The sequence below is a fragment of the Emydura macquarii genome, unplaced genomic scaffold (genome assembly GCF_026122565.2).
Source record: "Emydura macquarii macquarii isolate MOO-44397 ecotype Brisbane River unplaced genomic scaffold, CSIRO-AGI_Emac_v2 contig_1253, whole genome shotgun sequence".
In the NCBI taxonomy this organism is placed as follows: Eukaryota; Metazoa; Chordata; order Testudines; family Chelidae; genus Emydura; species Emydura macquarii.
The window spans coordinates 78,443,255-78,467,034 of NW_027131390.1; the positions used below are offsets into that span (position 1 = coordinate 78,443,255).

The 23,780-nt window shown below is 38.7% G+C and overlaps 1 protein-coding gene across 6 annotated transcripts in view; it reads left to right on the forward strand.

Annotated features, from left to right (window-relative positions):
* Positions 1-23,780, forward strand: part of TTC21B (tetratricopeptide repeat domain 21B) — an 83,197-nt gene that overhangs the window by 49,768 nt on the left and 9,649 nt on the right. For 3 of the 6 annotated variants that reach the window (XR_010919876.1, XR_010919877.1, XR_010919878.1), the window contains exons 18-28: positions 2,294-2,432; positions 4,470-4,576; positions 8,607-8,795; positions 11,229-11,339; positions 12,622-12,703; positions 13,375-13,525; positions 13,911-14,072; positions 14,450-14,645; positions 15,485-15,709; positions 20,763-20,883; positions 22,503-22,589. Coding sequence is in view for 3 of the 6 variants with exons in the window: in XM_067549324.1 (XP_067405425.1) it covers positions 2,294-2,432; positions 4,470-4,576; positions 8,607-8,795; positions 11,229-11,339; positions 12,622-12,703; positions 13,375-13,525; positions 13,911-14,072; positions 14,450-14,645; positions 15,485-15,709; positions 20,763-20,883 (1,483 nt within the window). In the remaining 3 variants the exon portion in view is untranslated. The remainder of the gene's footprint in view (positions 1-2,293; positions 2,433-4,469; positions 4,577-8,606; positions 8,796-11,228; positions 11,340-12,621; positions 12,704-13,374; positions 13,526-13,910; positions 14,073-14,449; positions 14,646-15,484; positions 15,710-20,762; positions 20,884-22,502; positions 22,590-23,780) is intronic. The other 3 variants (XM_067549324.1, XM_067549325.1, XM_067549327.1) reach the window with 1 other exon arrangement.

Below are 23,780 nucleotides of genomic sequence, written 5' to 3' on the forward strand. Positions count from 1 at the left end.
AAACGAACAGAAGTCCACAATAACCCCAGTGCAACGCATAGAATTCATTGGGGCCACCCTGGATGCTTCCTGGGCCAGAGCCTTCCTGCCTCAGCCATGTTTCGAGGCGATGGTCTCTGTCATCTCCCAGCTGCACCAATGCCCCACGGTAATAGCCAGGCACTGCCTACAGCTCCTAGACCACATGGCGGCTTGCACATACGTAGTGAGACTAGCTCGCCTGAGGCTCAAACCGCTTCAGGCATGGTTGGCCTTGGTATATATGCCGAGCAGACACCCATTGGACTGGGTTGTCACAGTTCCCCCGCCGGTCTTAGTCTCCCTAAACTGGTGGCGGACTCCCAGGGCAGTGATGAAGGGTGTTCCGTTCAGGGAACTGGTCTCATCGGTCACCCTAATTTCCGATGCGTCGGACTTAGGATGGGGAGCCCACATCAGTGCCAACCTAGGCACTCAGGGGCTCTGGTCGGGGGAGGACAGGCGTGGTTCGGAGGAGGAGGACCTCGTGGTTCAGAGGAGGAGAGGAGACGGCATTCACTGGATGTGAGATGAGCCCTGGCCTTCTACATCGAGCGCACAAAGCCGTTCTGGAAATCAACACAGCTGTTGGTCGCAGTGGGCCGAATGGATGAAAGGCTCACCTGTCTCCACCCAGTGCATCTCCTCGTGGATTACATCATGCATCAAGTTCTGCTACGAGCAGGCGAAGGTGCCGCTTCTGGGAACTATCACAGCGCACTCAAGCAGAGCTCAAGCTTTATGTACAGCCTTCCTGGAGAGAGTGCCCCTGTAGGACATCTGCAAAGCTGCCACCTGGTCGTCAGTGCGTACCTTCATGTCCCACTACGCCATCGTCCTACAGGCAAGAGAGAGGACGCGGGATTCGGCAGAGCGGTGCTGAGGCAGCTCACCGGTAACTCCGAACCACCTCCAAAGGTATTGCTTGTTAATCACCTATAGTGGAATGGACATGAGCAAACACTTAAAGAAGAAAACAAGGCTACTTACCAGTAACTGATGTTCTTCGAGATGTGTTGCTCATGTCCGTTCCACAACCCCTGTCACAATTCCCTGTCCCCCCCATTCCACAATTCCCTGTCCCCGCTGCCGGAGTTGGCAGAAAGAAGGGACTGAGGGGGCATAGGACTGGCAGCACCTCATATACTGCGGCATGTGCACGGGGCTCCAGGGGGCGCCGGAACCAGCCCTACAGGATCAGTTAAGGGGAAAAAAGTTCTGGGTAACCATGCACGGAGGCGTGCACACACCTATAGTGGAATGGACATGAGCAACACATCTTGAAGAACATCAGTTACTGGTAAGTAACTTTGTTTTTTTTCTTTTAACCTATGAAGTCATAAATCTGTAAATATAAGTTTTCTGTAAAAGATATTAATGCTTATGGTTTAATTGTGCAAATGCTGAAATATAAATGCTTTTCCCACATTTTGTCATAAAAGTTTCTAAACAGAAATTTTCCAATCAGCTCTAATTGTAACCACTTCAGTGGAGCTGAAAGCAACCCATACAAGGGTATCCAGAAGGTTTTTTAAACTGTTGTTAGCATTTATTTTTCTTTTCTATACAAACAGAGGATCAAATCCTGCTGTATAATGGCGCATACAAACCATTACATGACTTTTTAATAAGACTGTCCTTGCTAAGACCTTTTTATTGTTTCCTTGAGTGACTTAACACAGTTTTCTTTGTAGTTATTATTGCACTTTCTTATTTAAAAGTGTAGGAAAAGCAGAAGACACTTTATTTATTTAAATTATGCTATATTTTTAAGAGCACTAGTACCCCCTCTGGTTGCAGATGGACTTCAAAATTTGGCAGAGAGATTTTGGATCAAGAAGAAAGGTGGAGTCTCCTATCTCTATAAATCCATTTGGATTTGGCAGTTATCAGCTGTTCCAAAAAAACTCCAAACCTCTGAATAAGGGAGAGGTTCTGTTTAAAAAATAGTATGTGATCGTATAATTAAAGATTGCATCATAATGCAGATGTCCAGGGAGCAGAACTAAGGTTGCACAGGCAGCCTTAAATTTGACACTTCTTAACTTCTGAGTCTTTGAATTTGGAACATAGTTCTTTGAACATAGTTTTTGTATGTATTCCACTGTTACCAGCTTTGTTAGTATTTTTACAGGACTTTTCAGCTATTAATTGGAGTAAGAGTGGAGCAGGTACTTTTAGGTACCATTTCACTTACCTAAGTGCAAGTTATTATTTTTAAGATTTCTTTTAAAAAGCCAATTTCTATAAATGTATTAAATGTTACTGGTTTCAGGCAATAAATTATTATGAAGCTGCACTGAAAAGTGGTCAACAGAATTTCCTCTGCTATGATCTAGCTGAGCTCCTGCTGAAACTAAGGCAATATGAAAAGGCGGAAAAACTACTTCAGCAAGCTTTAGACCATGAGCCTGGTATGAATTAGTTATTTTATGTACAACAAAATGGAAATATTAATAATGTTGTGGTGTGCATGTGATCTGTATGATTTTTTTTTTTAAAGGAATAGTGTAATGTAAAGATTTTATTTGATGAACTTTCAAATTAGTGTTGGCACTGTACAATGAGAAATACGGAATTGGATGCAAACTAAACTTAACTCCTTTAAAGATGACTAGGAAAGGACTTTTAAAATATGGGGTTCAAACTTCCTTACTATTTTATCATGTTTAAAAATGGCCTGAAAAGTTTGTTACCTTAGAGAGAGATTTTAAAATGTTGAAATCTGTTTGTCATGTTGGTTTTGTTAGAAGGAATAAGTTCGTTGTGGGAGATATAAGAAATGTTTATTGTGCACTTGTAACACCTTGGTTAAAGGGGGTGAAGGTATTGAATCTTTAACAAAGACTTCCTTTATTCAAAATATTAATTGGTCATTGAAATTAAATAAACAACAGAAATGGAATTTTAAAGGCTGACTAAGCATCCCTTCTCTTATTAGCTCATCTTTCATATTCCTGGATTTTGTGATGTCACTATTGCTTTAATTCACCAGTCTGCCAGCCTACTCAAGGTTTGAGTCTTAAATGCAGAAAACAAGCTGAAAACAGACTTTACATATACAGTCAATCCACTTGCTTGGAATTTGATTGTGTTAACTAAGGCCATCTGACTCTGGCTAATCCAAGAGTCAGAGTCTATACAAATTTTGATTTTTCTATAACAGTAAAAGGTGGTGGTGGAGTAGTTTGTTTTTATGTTTTCTGTGCATTACAAGGAAGCAAAAAAGTGCCCAAACCAAACTTATTTTCCTTAGTAGATCCTCTTTAAGATTTTTTCCCTTAGGTTTTCTCCATGTTCTTACCTGACAAATTATTGTTCCATTGGGTGAGATGTGGAACAGTTAGATAGCATTTTTATAAAATGTAATAGTGCATTGTATTTAGTTAGCCAAAATAGAAATGAAATATTCTGTGATAATCTACAAAGCACTAGGAAATGTACTGTGGGGAATAATCCTGCACTAGATGTGAAATGGAGACAGAAAACATATTAAGCCATCTAGCCTACTTTACGTACACACAGAGCTCCTTAGAGACAACCTGCTTATAGAGTGCGGCTCATTGTACTGTATGTTTTATAAAATACACTAGTTTTGTGTACCTATATATTTAATACAGAGGTATATGTTTTTATTTGGAAGTAATAAGACCTCTTTGGTAAAGAAGTAGGCCCTAGATATACCAAGTTGTAAAGCAGCCATGCTGTGTCAGTTGGGAAGCAGATCAAAATTATAGCATATAATGAAAGTGCTTATACTCCTCTGAGCTGTACCTTTCAGAGTTTTTTCATAATCACTAAATAAAAGTAGCTTTCAGTTTTTTCAGTAGCCCTTGAAACATTTAGTTAAAATAACCAAAGCTATGCTTTCAGTAGTTTCCCTTGTATCAAAAGCCATCCAAAACAAGGTGGTTCCTGAGGATTTAGCAATATTTAAATGAAAGCACCATGCAGCCCAATCCTGCTCCCAGTAGGACATTTTCCACTGACTCGATGGGAGCAGGTTTAGAACCTTAATTTGTAGCTAATTCAAGGCATATTGGAAAGCCTTTGTATCTCATACATTTGAAACATAATGTGGCTCTTTTTTATTTTTTTTAAGGACAGACCTATGTTTGTTGTTTATTCCTGGTAGTCTCAGCAAGTTTTTTTGAGCTCTTCAGCATCTTTCTGGGTTAAATGTTACCTCGTGGCTCTCCAGACTTAATAGACTGCTAAATGTTTACTACTCCTGTTGTTCATTAACGCCATCCCACAAGTTCAAAACGCAATCCTAGACCCTTCAAGCTCGGCTAAACTAAACCTTTTGGTTGAATCTTATGCAGATCTCCAACCCAATTTTTTCTACTCTTAAACCCTGAAGATGGACTCACCCACAAGGTGTCATTAAGATGTCCAAAGGAGGCAATCCCTACTTTAATGTTGTGTTTCATATTTTAATATTTTAACAGTTAATGAGTTGTCCTCTCTAATGGAAGATGGACGTTACCAAGTTCTTCTAGCAAAAATTTATAGCAAAATGGAGAAGACAGATGAAGCTGTTGTTTCATTACAGCAGGTAAAGAAAAAAGTGTGTTGAATTTTTAAGATTTTGTGGAGGAGGAGGAGGACTTCTAGCATTCTACAGAAATAAATTGGATAGCAAAGTGACTAAAGTAGAAAAAAGAATTAGAAAATAAATTAGAGGTTGAATTGCTCAGAGGATTGGTAATAGGATACAGACCATTTTACTTCTAGGTTAGTGGTTTTTTGATAGTGACTGAAAATATTACTGTTGCTAGCTCTTAAATGACCTATGTGATATATGAATTAAAGGACTAAAGTCCTGGTCCCAGCAGACACACGTTCATGTAAAAGCCACTATAGTTTCATCAGAGTGGCTGAAGATTGAATGGGCGTGGAGTCAGAGCTAGAAGGGCTGTCTTTAGTTCAGTGCCAAAGCACACTGGCCAAGCAATATGGGGAGTTTGTGGGAGCTATGCCTGTAGCATTTCTGTGCATAGAGGACTTGAGTTTCTGTTGCTGTCCAAGGGCAGCATTAAGGATATGGACTGGTGAACTGGGAAGACTAAAGTTAAGACCTAGAATGGGGCTTGAGGGGGGAGCTGTAATGACTCGAGAAACAGGAGCAAAACAGTGGCAGCTAGAGACGAAGGCTGGAGCTTTGGAAAAGATGAAGTACCGCTCCACAACCAGGAAGTTGATTTGACGAAAGAATCTCCTTTCCACTCATTTGTAGAAGGACCTAACTTCAGTGTGTTGGGCTCCTATGACTTCTTCCACCACACACACAAACCTAGGGCTGGACTGCAGATTCAGGAAGCCTGGGCAATACCTTCTGAATGATCTGCAAAATTAAACCAGGTGTATTGCCCAAAGGATGTTTGCATAAAAAACCAAACATTGCATGTTAATCAATTGTAACCTTTTGGCATTTCATGTCTCAGTAAGAAATACATCGAACTTAGTCGCATCTCTTACTTTTGAGCCTTCCTTGTCTCATTCACTTCCTTCAGTTTTTTTCTTTGTAGAGTTCAGTATCTTCTCCCTCTCAATTCTTAGTAACTGTTCCTCTGCCAGCTGATTTCTCCATCTCACCCTTTATTTCCTTGTGTTGTCTCTCCCTCTAGCTACTTCATATTCTTTCAGCAGGTCTCGCTTATTTTAATAACTACTCTCTTCACAACCTCCCTCTTCGGTGTCTGTCTTATTCTTTCTCCTCTGCCCTCCAGCTTGCCCATGTCTGCTCCCTTCCTTGCTTCTGTTCCCCTCAAGCTCTCCTTGCTCCCACAGCCTGTCTGCCCACCTGCCACTTTGTCTGCTACTATAAAATGCCCGTGCATTAAATTACTAGTCCCAACACACACACACTCACCACTTGCCGCTCATTATACCACTCTCCCCTCCATACCCTGCCTTTTAGGAAGGGTCCCAGGATTGGCCCCCACACTTCTTCTGGGTCTCTCTGCTCTCCATCCCCTACACACACTATTTGCAGTCTTTCTTCTGCAAGAAATGGCTGTAGGAAGGAGGAAATGTAGTTTGGAACTGGCAGAGAAGGTGACTCTAGCTGCTATTTTTTTTACCTACACCATACCTATTAAGGTAGGAGAAAGAAGCAGAGTAACATACCTGCTTCTTTCTCCCTTGCAGCCTGTGACAGCCCTTAAGCCAAGAGATGGGGAGGAGAAAGAACGTTCAGAACCAAGAGGGGAGCAGCTCTTCCCTAATTGGCTTTCAAAGATCAAATAGCTGATGCACATCTTGTGTGCCTCAACATTTTCTTTACATAATGGCAGGGGTCCAATTGTTATTAATTAAGTGAAAAGATATTGAGTTTATACTAAAAAAAAAAAAAAAATGCAGATATGTATAATTGTGGAGTTATAGAACACAGTTGGACTTAGCTATTTCACTCTTTGTTGTTTCATTTGTTAATCAATTTTTCTGCTCTCATGGCTGAGATTGAGGTAGTATTGGGAACCCCTAGATAAGCTGCTACATCTGCTACAAAGGAGTTCTGCTTTTGAATTTTCACCAGGATTGAGCCTCATAGACAGAAAACAAAATTTGAAATTTGTATTTTTGCTGTTTTCTTTTTGCAGGTGAAATAAGTGTGATAACTGGTTTTTGGACTTTGAAGTCTTGCTCATCTCTGCCTTACCAGTAGTTAGGTTTTGACAGTACTTGGTGAAAATAAATCTTGTGTATAGAACAAGAAAGAGAAGGTGGCTTAAAAAAAGACGATGTAACACTTGAGCAGAGTGTATTTCATGTGTAATCAATAGCCTTCATAACTCTATAGACAGAACTTTGAGAAGAGGAGATTCCCAACAGTGCTTGACTGTGGTTGGGAGAGCAAAAAGATGAACAATGCTGTGTCTAAGTATAAAAATTCCATTTCCTTTCACACTGTTGATTTCCAAAGTACTTGTATGTAAACAGAAAGCTGCTGCTTTAAATAAACAGTTGCTTTTGTCCGATTCATTCAGTAGTGTCTTGTTGCCAGTACTTTTGCCATCACAGCTCCTGTCACAGTGATAGATTAAGACGTTACTGACAGAACTGAAGAAGAGGTAATTTAGAAGAGTTCTGTAGTTAGCTAAATCCACAGTAGTATTTTTACTTGACCTTGAGTTTCTATAACTATCATTTTGAGCTAACTATAATCATATTGTGGCTTGAAAAAATATGAAATACTTTGAGTGTTTTTATTTTTGCAAATGGTCAGATCTTAATAATTTAGGTGAAAATGTATGAAATGTAAGGAAATGTATTAATGAAATTGGATTAAACTTAATATTACTAAATATTAATACTTTAAAATAAATTCTAATTTTATTAAGTTTAAAAAACGCACTATTACTAAAATTGCACATTTTAATCAATTTTAGAGGCTTTTAAGGTGTGGTTTGACAAAACCCTGGCTGAGATGATTTAGTTGGGGTTGGTCCTGCTTTGAGCAGTGGGTTGGACTAGATGACCTCCTGAGGTTCCTTCCAACCCTAGTCTTCTATGATTTAATAAAAATTCACTTTTACTGTTATGCTACGTCTATACTACATGCCACTTGTAGTATACTTGGAGCTACATGCCACAGTGAAAAGCATGTCTGCACTGTTATGTGTAGCTACTTCTGTCAGTGAAACACTCTGGCAGAGGGAAGACAGCAGGAGATTGGTGGGCAGTCGTTCAGCAGTTCCCCATTGTTTGAGTCTTTCACTATGACAAGGAAAAGCTCTATCAGCTTCCTGTTCAGCTGCTCAAAGTCTTTCCCTGCAGGGGAAAGGCTCCAGCAGTGGGGAGTTGGTAGAGTCCTTTCCTTGCTGGCAGTCTTTCCCTGCAGCAGGGGAAGGGCTCTAGCAGTGGAGAGGTACCGGGACACTACGGGCAGCATAGGTGAGGAGGCACGGCTTGGATGAGTAGTGAGCCAAGCAGAGTATGTACTTGAGTATATACCCACACCCTTCAGGGGTGTCTTTACTTGCCTGTGTTGTTCCTCACCATCTACACCATGATTTGGGGAGGCTACCCGTGTGTGTCTTCTACACACTGCTGAAAGAAACATGCAGTAAAAAAAATCTAGAAATATTGCCCAGATCTCTTTCTAATTTCCTGCACTTCACTGTGGTGGAAAACCTACTTTTCAATAAACCAACACAATTATATTGTGTAGAATACATCTGCTTTCTCGGTATATAGGTGGCAAACGATGGGGATGGCACACAAAACAAAAATATTTTCATCTCTTAATGCAGCTCTATTTAAATGACTAGAGGGTCTGTACTGGAAGAGGAGAAAGGATATCTCCATCTCTTTGGAATAATAAAAGTTAAAAAGCTTGAGTATTTCAAGAAAAACCAAAACCACCAGACGTAAAAAGCCAACCTGATGTTTGAGTGCATTATGAGTTTGGGCATAAGACATTTTCTTTGAAGTATTTTTTCCAACTAAGGGAGAGCCTATAACAAACTAAATGCAACTTCTCCTGTGCATTTTTTGTCTAGTTATATTAAGAATGTATACATAATGATTTTATGTAATTATCATGTTTTATTTCTTCCACCTCCACCCATTTTTTTTTCTAGGCTCGGGAATTGCAAGCCAGAGTACTCAAACGGGTTCAAATAGAGCAGCTGGATGCAGTTCCTGCACAGAAACAATTAGTAGCTGAGATTTGTTCAGAGATTGCAAAACATTGTACAGTCCAGCGAAACTATGAGAAAGCAATTAAATTTTACAAAGAAGCTCTTGTTCATTTTGAAACAGATAACAAGGTCAGTCCTACCTCAAAAATAACTATTTTATGTCACCTTTTATTGAAAGGGTCTTGTCATCTAACAATTTACCGGTGAACTACAAAGTAAATAAAGAAATTATTTATGCCCTTTGTTGCTGCTTCAAGATGTAGAGACAGTCTGAGTTCTTTCTTTGCTTGTTTCTATTTTAGGGTTTGTCTTCACTGCACTGGTAGAGTGTTGCCCTTAACCCAACTCCCATCCACACACACCAATTTCTAGCTCAAGTTAGTGGTGCTCTCAGCTTGACCTATCTGACCTGTCAGGGAGTATGGGTTGAATTTTAAGAACTGCTGTGGCTTGAGCTGATGATGCAATTGTGGGAGTGCAGTCATAGGCTACAGATTGAGTTTGCAGAGTGCCTCAATTGCTAATCCAGTCACCCAGTGTAGTTTAAGTGTTGTTCCACAATTTAATCACTCTAATTTGAGCTAGCCTAGCTCAAGTGGAGTAACTCACACTAACTGTTGGAGTGACAATAAACCCTTTGAAATACCAAGTCTTTACCTTCCTGTTTTTCTTAGCAGACTGGACACTAATATCATAAAAGGATGGAAACCTTAACTGAGGTTATTTTAATCCCTAATTTGAGATGGAGAGAAGATGATTAGCCAGATTGATTAGAACACTGTTGCATTGGGAGTTAAAGGTCTTCACAGAAACTGTGTGACTCAACATCCCCTTTCCCCTCAGCTGAGTGCTGGTAGAGCTGCAGCTCATATTTCAGTTTCTTGTGATGTAACTACCCTATTTTCCAGAGGGGCTTCCAGCAAAAGTAGGGATGACTTGATATATGTAAAACAGAATCAAGAAGGAAAAAATCCTTTTTGCCCCTCAAATCTTGAGGTCATCTTTTTCACATAATAGTGAAGTGCAAAAGGAAAAAAAGTGAATTGAAAAATGAGCCTTTAAATAAAATGTAAAACAAAAATATTTTGGTTTCCTGTATTCAGAGGCAACTTTTTTCAAAGATGTGGTAACATACATTATGACCCAGTGTTTGATTGAATCTTGTAGCACAGTAGCTGGAATGTGAGGGTCATACCTGGAAACTAAAGAGATACTCCAGGAGGATTGTAGATTTGGAAAGCTTTTTTTTTCCTTTCCTTGTAGGGCAATGGGTAAGGTTTTAAGTTACTTCCCTCCCCCCACCCCCTTTTAAGTAGCCAATACAGAGACCAGGACTGGGGAACTTCGCTTGTATTTTCTCATTCGTCTATAACTGAATTTTGTATAACTTGAGACTTTTCTATTCTGCCAAGAAGACCAATTGCAAGGCAGGACTGCAATAATTTAATGTAGAGGAGAAGATAAGTGGGATGAGTCTCAGTATTGGATAATGATAAATACAGCTGAGATATGCTAGTGATAGGGTGCAATATCTGTTTTTCAGTATAGCAATAGAAGCAAAATTCCTGAGTTCTGCTGACTTGCTCTCTGGCCTTTGGCATGCCACTCTCTCACTTTCCTGATAAAATGAGAACTATAGTAGCCTACCTCACTAGGTAGTTGTGGTAGAGTAATTTGGTAGACATAAAAGATAAGCATTACATACTATACAAATAATTATTCATAAACAAAACATGTTCAAAAGAGAGTTCTGGTTCAAGATGTAATTCATGGTCTTCAAAAGTGAGATCAAAGGCCTGAGTAGAACTTAACTGATCATGAAGACACAGTCAATAACAGCCAAATGTCTGATGCAGCTATTTTCTCACACACAACCCTGATTGGCTTTCCCAGCAAAGAATGCCACAAGTGGGACCTGATCATATTCCCATGTAAGTCCATTGGCAAAACTCCCTTTGGTTTCAGTGGGAACAGGATTGGTCTCTGGTGGCCTTTTCTCTTGTGAATTTTCCATGGTTTTTATCCAGAATTACCCATGATGGAACCTCAGTCCCGATGATGAACTCTTAAGTAAGTTTGTTAGTTAATATTTACATAGCAGTTGCATCTTAAAGAAATGGATCAGGAGTAGGGTGCTAATGTGATAGTTTCTGCCCCAAATTGCTTATACTCTAATTTTAATCAGAGTATAATAATGAGAAATTCTACTTCTGTTGGTTGAAAATACTTAAAACTTTTTGCATTTATTTTTGTTTAGCGAGAAGTCTGTACATCTTTCTAAGGTATAACATGGCTGCCATCACCTTAGTATCTAAGTGCTTCAGTCATTAGTGTGTTTATCCCCACACCAGCTTTAAGAGGCAAGGAAAGGCTGTCATCCCCATTTTACAGACGGGGGAACTGAGGCTTAGACTCTCTAAGTGACTTGTCCAAGATCATGGACAAGGAAATCAGGGAATTGAACCCAGGTCTCCTGAATTCTAAGCTAGAACACTAACCACTGAACCATCCTTCCTCTCTAAATTGCATAAAGGAATACTTTTATATTTCTTTCATCTCCAGGTAATGTTGGAACTTGCACGTTTGTATCTTGCACAAGATGATACTGATGCCTGTCAACATCAGTGTGCATTGTTGCTGAAGAATGACCAAGATAATGAAGCAGCTACAATGGTTAGTGCGTTGAACTAATGCAATTTTTTATATCAAGAGGACTTCAATACTAGAAAACTGTTTAATATGTACTGTCTAAAATATGTGTATGGAGAGTATCCATGTATATATATTAAAAAAAAAAAAAAGTGTCTGGAAGAGATTTAGTAAATGAAGATGAACAACCTAAGTTGTTTGCATGTTCCTTTATATCAGCTAATTATCCAGCATATAACTATTTAGTGTGTTGAGCCTTACTAACATGCTACAGAAACATGAGAGACGGAGAGGGAATTGTAAGAGAAAAGTGATCAGAATATGGCTAGATGTCAACAGTATAAACGGTTAGAAAACTGTTCTTTTAAACCACATCTTTATCACCCCACTGCTTGCCTACAAGTTAAGAGATGTAGCCCAGAGTACTTAACCTACTATATTATTAAGTTGACACTTGGATAGGAAAGCTCCTTTTAAGATGGAACATGTTTTAACAAGCCACTTAAGTTCTGCTGGTTATGGTACGCTTGTCCTCCCTTAGAAAGTAGAACCTATTATTAAGTTATGGATCAAGCAGTTGAAAGATATTATTGTATTGAAAAAACTGTTTGTTTTTCCCCACTGCTCATTGGCAGTCATGATCACGCCTGGATTTTATTCTGTACTGTATGAAGGACCAGGATGAAATAACTTTCAGAAGAGCAGATAAACCTGCTCTTTCTCTAAGTGAAGAGAAACTAAAATTTGGAATAATTTGGACTTGTCTCTCATTGGAGATATCTGCATGGGTTGTAATTTTTCACACAGTAATAACTGATTGCGAATGTGTTTTTCTATATGTACTCATCCTGGATTTATAATAAAAACACAATTCATACTAGACGGATATCAACATCTGTAGAGATTAATACAAAGTCCTTAAATGAAAAATTGAAAAAACCCTATTTCTCACTCTTAACAGATCTTTTTATTTTTGTTTTATCTTTTGGGGTTAACAAGGAAGAACCCATAGTGTCATGGGCAAGATTTCAGTGGTATAAACAAATAAACTAGTTCTCTTTTTAAATTTTTAATATAAATTTCAGTATCTTCCTAAACAAATATATGAATTTTCCTTATTATGTGTACTATGAGATAATTTTTAAAATGTTTGTTAATTTCAGCACCCCTTTTTTAGAGAACTAGATTTAATTGTTTTGATGCTCTTGTTTCGATTTTCATACCAGTAGATGTGGAGGTTAATAAAACAACCATTCCAGAGCACGTCTTGTAACTGCTTTTTTCTTTAAATGTTTTGATCGTGTAGATGATGGCTGATCTCATGTTCAGGAAGCAGGATTATGAACAAGCTGTCTTTCATTTCCAACAGCTTTTAGAACGCAAACCAGGTATGTATTTAGTAATGATACTTCAAATTCTTTCTGATACATAAATGTCAAACACCAGTCATCCCCTAGTTCTAACGGATGTCATAGACATGAATATTTAAAGCATCTTTTCTATGAAGTTTAAGAAGAAATTATATCTAGATGAAATGTGCATATTCACATTGGCCCTAATACAGTTACAGAATTGTTTTAACGTTTTCTGTTTCAAACACACTGCAAAAGAAAGTGTGTACACAAACATAAATAGGATTTCAGGCTAATATAAGAAACCGAAGTGTACTACAAAGTTTTGTTTCAGTTTATCTGCAAAATATGAGTAGAGGTACCAATAAACTGTATGTTTTAGTGATCGTGGAACGATTGTGAAGATTGTTATTGGGAAAGTGTTTGAAAAAAGTCAAGCGTATATGTAGCAAATGATATTTGATTTTTTAAGGGCAATACAAATGGTCCATACCTATTGTAATCTGACCATTAGACTTTTTAAAATGCATTGTAAATATCATTTAGAGAACTTAACTTTTGTACCTGCAGTAATTTATTTTAAATAGTTCAATTACTCTAGTTTAATTTGTAGCATGCATTAAAAAGAGGAATTTACTTTATTTCTAATCTTGGTACAGCAGATATGTAAATTAATTTTAAAATGTTCTAAATATATTTGTATTTAGATAATTATGCAACCCTGTCACGTTTAATTGATCTGTTAAGAAGAGCTGGGAAGTTAGAAGAAGTTCCAAGATTTCTTGTAATGGCTGAGAAACATTCTTCCAGAGCAAAACTCGAGCCTGGCTTTCATTATTGCAAAGGACTGTATCTTTGGTAGGTGCAGTTATAATTGAGTAAAATAACATTTATTGGGTAAATATACTATATATGAAAAGATAACTTTTTTTTATTTAAAATTCATTATAACGCTGAACTTCTAATTGTAACATTGTTTCCTTGTCTTCTCTGAAACACTTTGTATGTAACTAATTAATTGCATCTATCTCTAATACTTCAGTGCTGTATCTGAAACTATTTTAAGTGGAGTTTTTTGCGGTTTCAATGCAAATAGTAATATTAATTACCTTCAACATTTAGAAATTCTCAGAACTAATTTTAATGATAAAAACATGTACCTAATATTTTGAAAGCTACATTTTTTTTATTTCTCTTATTTAGCTTCTTCCCTAAACTGAAAGTATTTTCATAATTTGTCTAGGTATACTGGCGAACCAAATGATGCACTTCGACATTTTAATAGAGCTCGGAAAGACAGTGATTGGGGACAGAATGCCGTTTATAACATGATTGAAATTTGTTTGAACCCAGATAATGAAACTGTAGGCGGTGAAGTGTTTGAAAATCTGGATGGTGACATAGGGTGAGTTTAAAAAATAAAATAAAATAATTTTTTTCTTGATAACATTTGGGGGTCCTACTCTTAATTTTTGTAGACTATGATCTCACAGTATGGTACATGAACATAAGTAAGCAACCAAATTGCAACCACATGATTAAGGGGATTCTGTTCTGGGATCCTAGGCATTTGTAGAATTAACAGTCTGGATTTTCATATCATTTTAGAATAATTTTCAGTACAGAAGAGAGACAATATAGAATAGTCATATAAAGGTAAATATTATATATAACAGTGTAATGGCTTTAGTGTATTATCAGTTACAGCTTATAGCTTATTTAATAGTAGTAGTGTGTAACAAAAATTGGATGTTTTGTAAACACTTTCTTTTTAATGTATAGTAATTCCACAGAGAAGCAGGAGTCTGTTCAGCTGGCTGTGAGAACAGCCGAAAAACTTTTGAAGGAACTCAAGCCCCAGACCATTCAGGGTCACATTCAGCTTCGCATCATGGAAAACTATTGCCTAATGGCAACCAAACAGAAATCAAATGTTGAACAAGCACTAAATACCTTTACTGAAGTAGTAGTTGCTGAGGTTGGTGATTTTTTTTCCCCCTCCTCCCCACAAAAAAAGTACTTTGATTTTTGTTTGATTTTTTTTTTTAATAATTTTTTTTCAGTTTAAGTTAGGAAATATTGTGAGATACTTAATATTATCAGGTCTGAAAATTGTTTGTTCCCTGCTAGGTACAGAATGATTTCTAAAAAATTAGCAACAAAACATGCTGAAGAAGCATTCTTTCTTATTGATACTTACATTTGCTCTTGAATGTGCAAATTTACTAAGAAATTGATTGGTAACTAGGCTTACCACGCTTCTTAGATTAGAACTAATTATTCGCTTAGTATCTTCGGGTGAGTCTAGATCATGAGCTAGTGGTATGATTCTGAGCTAGCATGCTAAAAATAGTAGTGGGCATGGGCATGCAGCAGCATGGGCTAGCCCCCCTTGTATAAACTCAGATGAGCCCAGTGGGTGTACGTGCACAGGTGTTTAGCCCATGCCGCCACTGCTGCTGCCTGTGCCATTTCAGCTATGCTATTGGTTTTAGTTCACTAACTCAATGAGCACATGAGTATGCGTATGTGAACTGGGTATCTCACCCTAGCTCAGTGTAGATCTAGCTTTCATGTCATCTAATGCCCAGTGTTTTAAAAACTGCGTGACAGATAACTGCTCAATGCTAAGTTCATTCCATGTCCAAAGTAACTAAACATTTCAAAATCGAATATTTTTATGTATTTTCATTGGCATCTAGATGTGGCATCTCATTGGCATTTGGGTCTTAGCTTCTAGTTTTATCTTTCTGTAGCTGCTTAGTAACAATCTAATTTAGAAAACTTTAATTTTGTTCTTAAAATGTTTTATTGCAGAAGGATCATATCCCAGCACTTTTGGGAATGGCCACAGCATACATGATTTTAAAACAAACTCCACGAGCCAGAAATCAGTTGAAACGCATTTCAAAAATGAACTGGAATCCCATTGATGCAGAGGAGTTTGAAAAAAGTTGGCTGCTTCTTGCTGATATTTATATTCAATCTGCAAAATATGATATGGCAGGTGAACTATTAAAACGGTGCCTTCGTCATAACAGGGTAAGTGCCAAGGTGGTAATGATTAACCTCCCATATACTTATCTGTAATTTTATTTTGAAATTTGCCTGTGAAAATGTATTTTATTTTGAAGTTGGGGGAAATGAGCTTAGGGGAGAGTAGGAGACTAGCAGGTTACCCTTGAGAACAAGAAATGAATGAATCTGCAGATGCTACTTAGTGAGCTGTAAGTAATTTATGCAGGTTTAAGCTGTGGTGATGCACTGTGTGCTGAAAGTGTCTGGAATGTCAAGAATGCATCTCATTATGAATCTGATCCAGGGTTAATGAAAATTGCAGACAAATATAAATTGTGGACATTTGCCCTATTTATTAATACATTATTTGTAACTGCATTTATAATTTTGTTCATTAACAGAACATGTTTTATAAGCACTATTTTACAAACTAATCTACATGAATTTTTAGTTTTTGATTTCTTCACCCATCTTGCACTTAGTTGTTGTTTTTCTCTGGATTCTGAAGGGGCGCAGCCTCTATTGTTCTGATTGGGCATTTGGGATTTCTGACATGGCAACCTGCCAGAAGCTCTGCTTGGGTGGTAGGAAGTCAGCAGCTTTAGCTCTCCTACTTATTTCCCATTATTTTGTATTTCTGGGTGGTGGTTAAGAGCTTTCTTTTCCTCTCTACTTATGGACATCTCACCTTCCTTCAGTTAAGGCATATTTAAGAGGCTTTTTCCTCCACAGAGACCACATCCTAGGGGTTCAGTCTCAGCATCCTGCAGGTTCATGTAGCTGCTTCTAAGTACCCTTCAAATTTCATCTGCTGAACAGCCAGGAATCTCACCCTCATGTTTCCAAAGTCATCGAGGCAGAACTTAAGTTTCGTTCTCCCATCAAATCTCCTGCTGTGGTTCGAAGCTTAGTTTAGTTCTAGAACCGATAACGTTCCTCTAACATAAAATGTCCTGCCAGCAGAACCCCCTCTTTCATGCCTAGTGGGTTCAGCAGGAGTATTTCCTCTGATTAAGTTTGTGACAGGATATTGCTGGGAAAGAGGCAGTTTTTCAAGTAGGCTGTTTGTTTTTATATGTAAGTAATCCACTAGTTTTAGTAATTCATTGCTAGTAATTTAACAGTCTTTGTTAGATACATCGTTAACATGTCTACAGAGCATCTTAGCTCAGGTCATTCTTATAAGTCCAGTGGGTCTCAGCCTATTTACAATTGTGGGCCACATATGCAGCTCTCTGTGAGTTATGTGGGCTGCATCCACACGATATGTAATACCTGTATTGCCCTGAAGATGTGGCATGAGCCGCAGATTTGTGCTGATTAGACTGCCAGTTGAGAACTACTGTATCAGTCTAAGCTAAAACCAGCTGCCTGCTCCAACTGTCAGCTCCCACACTCTGAAGATTCTGTTAATTCTCAATGTCACAGTAAGACCACAGGCTGGTCCAAAACTAGAGTATTTCACTCTGAAAACCAATAGGCAGCCTGAGCAGATTCTGAGGGAGTTGGGGGTCATGTGCTCCTGCTGAGATAGATACCTCTTATTTTGCTGCATTCTACTCTAGCTGGGTTGATTAAAGTTATAGCACCATGTAAAGGTGAGAAATACAGATCGTATTACCAAATAAGTTATTTTCTTTATTTTCTTGGTATATCTGAAATATTTAGATAGAGTGAGTTCTGAATAGTAGAAGGAGAGGAAAGTAAACTAAAGGCTACAACAAGATTGCACTCCAGGTTCTCAGTGCCAAAGCACAAGTAAGAGATGCCCAGTCCCACATTGGCCTCCAGCCCATGTGCAATGAGGACAACAAGCTGGAATTGTACTGGGCAGATGGTTTCTAAAGTTTAAAAACAAAAAACTATGTAGAAAATATTTTCTCCATAAAGACATCTGAGTTACTAACTTGACAAAATTCATTATTTTAGTAAACAGGTTTTTAGGATTGCTTTTTACAACCAGAAATGAATGATGTATGTACATACTGAATGAGAAAGCTTATGTAAACACTTTGTCATGCAACATGGGTTTGTGTCCATTTAAAACCTGTAGATTTGGTTTTAGATCACAGGCCATTTCTGTCTTAGGTTACAAAGTCAACAACAGCCCAATATGTTTCCAAAGCCAGAATGGTTCCATAGAATCATAGATTTATTTAAAAACACAGTTGGAGAACCACATAGAGACCACTAATTTCTTCATAAGAAAAATTTTTGGACTACATTATATTCCAGTTTTCCCAGGTGATCTCTGGTTGGTCTTTTAGGTTATAAATTGAAACCATTTCCTCAGTAGTCTTAGGAAGCTTAATCTAAAATGGTTTTGAATATTTAAGATGAAGTTGAATATAATACATATAATGCATTTGTCTTTTCCCTAGTGTAGCATGCTAAATGGATAATTAGATAGGGCATTAAGTAAAATTCTGTATCTTCTATATGGAAAATACTCAGTTCAGGGGCAAAGCAATACATCTTTTACACACCATTCAAAATGAGACTTCCAAACAGCTTGCTTATTTTCAAAGTTGTTGCTAATTGTAAGTATGCTCTGCTTTATATATTTAACATGGAGACTTCTGTCTATTTTTCTGTATTTAGTCAGGTTTATTTTATGTCTTTCATTATGAAATATTAAATCTGTTTTTAATCTATATTTTAATATACAGTGTGTGTATATTACAGGCGGGGCTGATAGCACCACCTACTATTAAAGTTGCCCGAAACTTCCCATTAGAAGATCCTATTTTTAGTTGCTTACAATTTTGCCAAACTTCTTAACCATTCAGGCTGCAATTTTTCATGGCAGGTGTTTGTCTCAGGCTGACTTTTTTTTTCTGGAAAATTTTAGCCAAAACAGTTCAGCCATTTTTAAGAATGAGGCTAGGAAGAAATACATTGTTTTTGCCCAGGTTAAATAATCCTGACAGAGCCTTTCTTTTGAAAAGCTGTAGTACTCCTATGCTTTGGAGCAGAGACTTGAAATTTGGTGAGGGAATAACCTTTGTGTCAGGGGTGTACCTTTTGCTGTGCACATGAAAATCCACCCAGATTTAGCCTAGTTTTAAACTTTTAAAAAATAGCAGCTCACACATGCTAGAGAATAATATGGGGTAAGTATTGGCTAATGCTGATTTGCCAAGAACAAATCATGCTAAATCAATTTAATTTCCTTCTTTGACAGGTTAACTGAACTAGTGGATAGCAGGGAAGCAGTAGATATGATATACCTTGACTTCAGTAAGGTTTTAGACATAGTCCCACATGACAGTCTTGTGTAAGCAAACTGGGGAAGTATGGTGTAAATGAAATTATTGTTAGATGGGTGAATCAATAGGTGAAAAATCATACACAGAGTAGTTGTCAGTGATCCAGTGTCACTGGGAGGATTTACAAAGTGGGGACCTGCAGCAGTCTATCCTGGGTCTAGAACTATTAAATATTTTCATTAATGACTTCGATGATGAAGTAGAGAGTACACTTGCAAATTGGCTGCTGAGGGGATGCAAGCACTTTAGAAGACAGGATTAGAATTCAAAATTACCTTGATACATAGAGAATTTGTCTGAAATCAATAAAATGAAATTCAGTGAAGACAAGTGCAAAGGATAATACTTAAGAAGGAAGAAATCAAATACAGGATGGCTAGGCAGCAGTACTATGAAAAAGGGTCTGGAGTAGATCACAAATTTGAGTGTCAGGATTTTTGCTGTTGCAAAAAAGACAAATGTCATTCTAGGATGTATTAGAAGGAGTGTCAGATGTAAGACATGGGGTAATTGTTCCACTCTACTCAGCATTGGTGAAGGCTCAGCTGGAGTACTGTGTCCAGTTTTGAGCACCACACTTTCAGAAAGATGTGGACAGACTGGAAGAGTGTCCAAAGGAAATCAACAAAAATAAAGGTTAGAAAACATGGTCTCTGAAGGAAGGAAGGTTGAAAGAATTGGGCATATTAATCTAGAAAAGTGATGACTACGGGGGGGACATAATAGACTTGAAAGATGTAAAAGGGTGATTATAAAGAAAATGGGAATCAGTAGTTCTCCATGTTTGTGAGAGGTAGGACAAAAATCAATCTGCTTAATTTGCAGCAAGGGAGATTTAGGCTAGAAATTAAGTAAAGCTTTCTAACTATAAGGATAGTTAAGCATCTGTGGAGACTGGAACCTCCATCATTGGAGGTTTTTAAGAATAGGTTAGACAAATAATTGTCAGAGATGGTCTAGGTATGCTTAATATTGCCTCAGCAAGGCAGTTGGACTGGATGACCTCTTGAGGTTTCTTCCAGCCCTACCTTTCTATGATTCTGTGCTCAGTAGTGGTTTCTTAGATTTCTTCCCCAAAAATTCCATTGACACTAAGTTTGCTGTAACCAGGGAAGAGACCAGACTGGAACAGGACAGAAAGGGTCACACGTGGGGTTGTGGGGATGGGCAGAAGAGTCTGAGCCTACTAGAGAACATTCCCCTCTAGAGCCTGCTGTGGAATCCAAGATTCCGGAGTCTCATCATTCTTTTGCTGTCAGCAAATACCTGTAAAAACCTACTGACAAATTATTTCATCCCCTTTTAATGATGATCCACATAGAGAATGACAACCTTGTACTGCTATCAATTACTCCATTGCTACTCAATTACTCGAGTGACAGAAATTGTGCATTGGTTCTAAAGATTCAAACTCTGCTAGTGACCCAGGTTGTTGTAATTATGATGCCACATAATGGAAATTCTTTTTGTTCGGTTGTGCTTTTTCTAGAATCTAGAATCTAGAAGTACACAAACACACACACAAACTATGTTAAAAACATTATTAAGGTTGCAAAGTTGAGCACTCAAAAGTTAAGAAATGATAGAATTAAGGTTGCTAGTGCATCCTTTCCCCTTAACCTTCCACAAACTTGATTTGTTCTGTCTTAAATCCAGAATCTTTTGTCATAGAAGTTCGTAACATCATGTAATTGTATATGCTTTCTAAACTGCGTATATTCATATTATTTAATTGGTTAATTGTCAGTACAATATGTTTCTCTAAATAAAGTTTTGAAATACATGTAGTTAACATTTATATTTTGTAGTCCTGTTGCAAAGCCTATGAATATATGGGATACATAATGGAAAAGGAGCAAGCATATAAGGATGCAGCAGTAAATTATGAGATGGCCTGGAAGTATGGAAACCAAACAAATCCAACAATAGGTATGTTTATACAACCTACATTTTTATTCTGTAGTAATATAAAAGAACAGAAACACTGGCTCTTTATTGGTAAGACTGCATTTAATTTTCCATGTAAGTAAAGTATGGTCTCTTTGAAAATTGGGCGGTTTAGAGATATACATTACAATATCTGTAAGAGCCTTCATGGCAAGAGAAAGCAGTTTGAGTTGATACTTTGACAAAACTCTCAGCAATTTACAACTATTGTTCTTCGAGTAGTGTCCCTCTAGGTACTCCATTTGCCTCCACATCTGCCTCTAGAGCTGTTGCTCAGAGATTTTCCACTAGAAGTTTCCATTCAGCCTGCACGTGTACTCTGCACAACCTTGTGCTGAAAACTGAGGGTATATAGGGCTGCGTGAATGGAACCGCCTTAGTTCCTTCTCTGTTTCATCCTGAGACAGAGCTCTATCGTGTTTGCCTTGTGTAAACCTCAGTGTGTTCTACAGTTGTTCTGGTAGTTAGTTTAATGTTTCTAGTTAGTGTTAGTTGTTTTAGTATAGAATTACTTAGATAGTAGTGAGAGGATTGACCTTTTTCCTCCTATTTTTCTGGGGAGCTCTATCTGCCTGGCTAGGCAAGCCTGGCTTGCCACATTTCAAACACTGTCTTGTCAGGAGGCTTTCTCAGTCAGTGACAGCCACTGTCAGAGTGTCTCTCTTGCTTAGGTGTTACCTGCTCAGTCAAGGGCACCCCATCTATACACTACCAAGGGCTTAAGGCATGACCCTGTTAATTTAGGTACCCACACTCTTTCCCTACCGAGGGCTTGGGTTGTAAGGCACCTACCCTTACACACAGGGCTCAGGGATCTACAGGTCTGAAGGGTCTTTTCCCAGTGAAAGAGCCTTACACAACTGTGCTCTAAAGATCTATGTATTAGCAACACACACAATATATATGCCAAGCAAATTTATTATGCTCACCACTCCCAATATACAGACAAATTTCACACGATGGCCAGTCAGGATCCACTTATCTGGAGGTTCCTGGCGATGCCTCTACATATCACAATCATGCAGAGGGGTAAGAGTTCTTGCAGCTTGATGTTGAATTGCAGTCTGGAGTTGGTTCCCAAAGAGCATTGTTTTTCATTTACATTATATTGGTAAAACTAGCTACCTCCTTTAACTCTACTAGACCTATCACATTGTCCAATTCCCTGGGTAACAAAATGTAATCAATCATGCACTGGTACATATGTTTACTCCTCCCTGCCCAAATCTTTTTATATCTCATGCCCAAATGGTAACTTATTTTGGACCTTCCCTGTTGGTGCAGACGGTCAGCATAAATTCGCTGGTCAGAACTTAGCTATCACTATACCATTTGTTGAGTCTCTCTCTATCCTCTCTAAAACTTCCCAGTGCCTGGGTTTCTCTAATTTACAATCTTGGTGGTTATAACTCTTGTTAGGGACATTCCTGAGATGGGGGTGCTTTGTCATCAGCAGGGCTTTTTTTTTTTTTTTTCCCCCCCAATTTTAATGGTAAACTCCCTGAATTTTACCCAAGGTTGGTTGAATATGGGGATGGATTAGGTTCCAGGCCTACATGGGAGAGTCTTATATCTTCCAAAAATGTAACTTTTTTGCCTAGCTCTCAAATCTGGAGCATGGAAGGACTGGGAAACCAAGCTGAGATTTCTGGTGATGGAGCATTCCCTTAGACCTGCTTCTGACTGAGGTCAGTAGACCCCACATCCCCTACATCTGTCTCTGGACAGATCCAGCACCCCTTCCAGTACCGTGGAGGTAAGACTCTTCCTCCAGTGCTGGGAGATCCCAGCATGCTTGGGAGAAGCACAGCTCCAACAGGCCCTGGCTCCCATCTATAAAGGATAGGGAGACCCAGGACATACACTTCTTTAGAATGGCACTCCGCCGAGGTGGACGGTTCTTATTTTTAGATCTCAGTGGTGAAGAGACAGGCGGCAGGAAGTGCCCAAACAGCAGTTTATTCACGCAGCACTTAAGTTACAGATTTTGGGCTGCTGCTAAGCTGTTAGGAGTACAATTTAGGGATCCAGGCGCTTACCAGCACGAGGGCAAGGAGACCCATACTCCGCCCTATGAAGCAAGTTGCAACCAGGGAACCAGCCCACCTGAGGCATCCGCTAGCACCTCAATGGATCCACAGAGAGTCTCAACAGGGCGGTGCCTGGAGGGCCCTGATATACCCCTTTTTATCAAGCCATACAGTGAGCTTTAACCAGCAATCAGTGACTTAAATCTCAATCCCCTTAGGGATTGGGCCTTAACATTTGGTTACTATTAATCTATTGGTAGCTGGCTAAGGACCATCCCAATAAAGCTGACATTAATACCACATAGCAGAAGCTGACCTTTAACTGGTTTATGTGGTTAGCTTATTTAGCAGAAGCTGCCCTACAATTAATCTAAACCTGGCTGTATGGTTAGGCATTTAGCAGAAGCTGACCTCCAAGGCACACCTTGTGGTCAGACATCTGCTGCTGCTACCACCTGGGGCCTCTCCAGACCTGGGGAAGGTAGTTCCTCTTATTCTCTGGGCGCTTTCCAGAGGAGGTATAGGGGGCCTGTTGGTACTTATGAAGCCTGTTATAGATTTTAGAGTCTTGCCTTGTCATGCTAAGCTGAAGCCACATTACAATATTCTTGCGCGCCCTTGCAGGGACTATCTGCATCAGACTTACCATCAGCATCTTCTCTCTCGGCACTTTCGGTACTGAGCAGGTTGAAGCATCAGACACCTTCTGCCTTGGCACAGACACAGTCCAAATCAACAGTACCATCTAGCCTCAACTGTTGCGTTGGCACCAGCCTACTTGGTACTGCAGGAATTCAGCAACTTCAGAGACTCATCAGTCTTAGATGAGCCAGAATATCTGCTACTTAT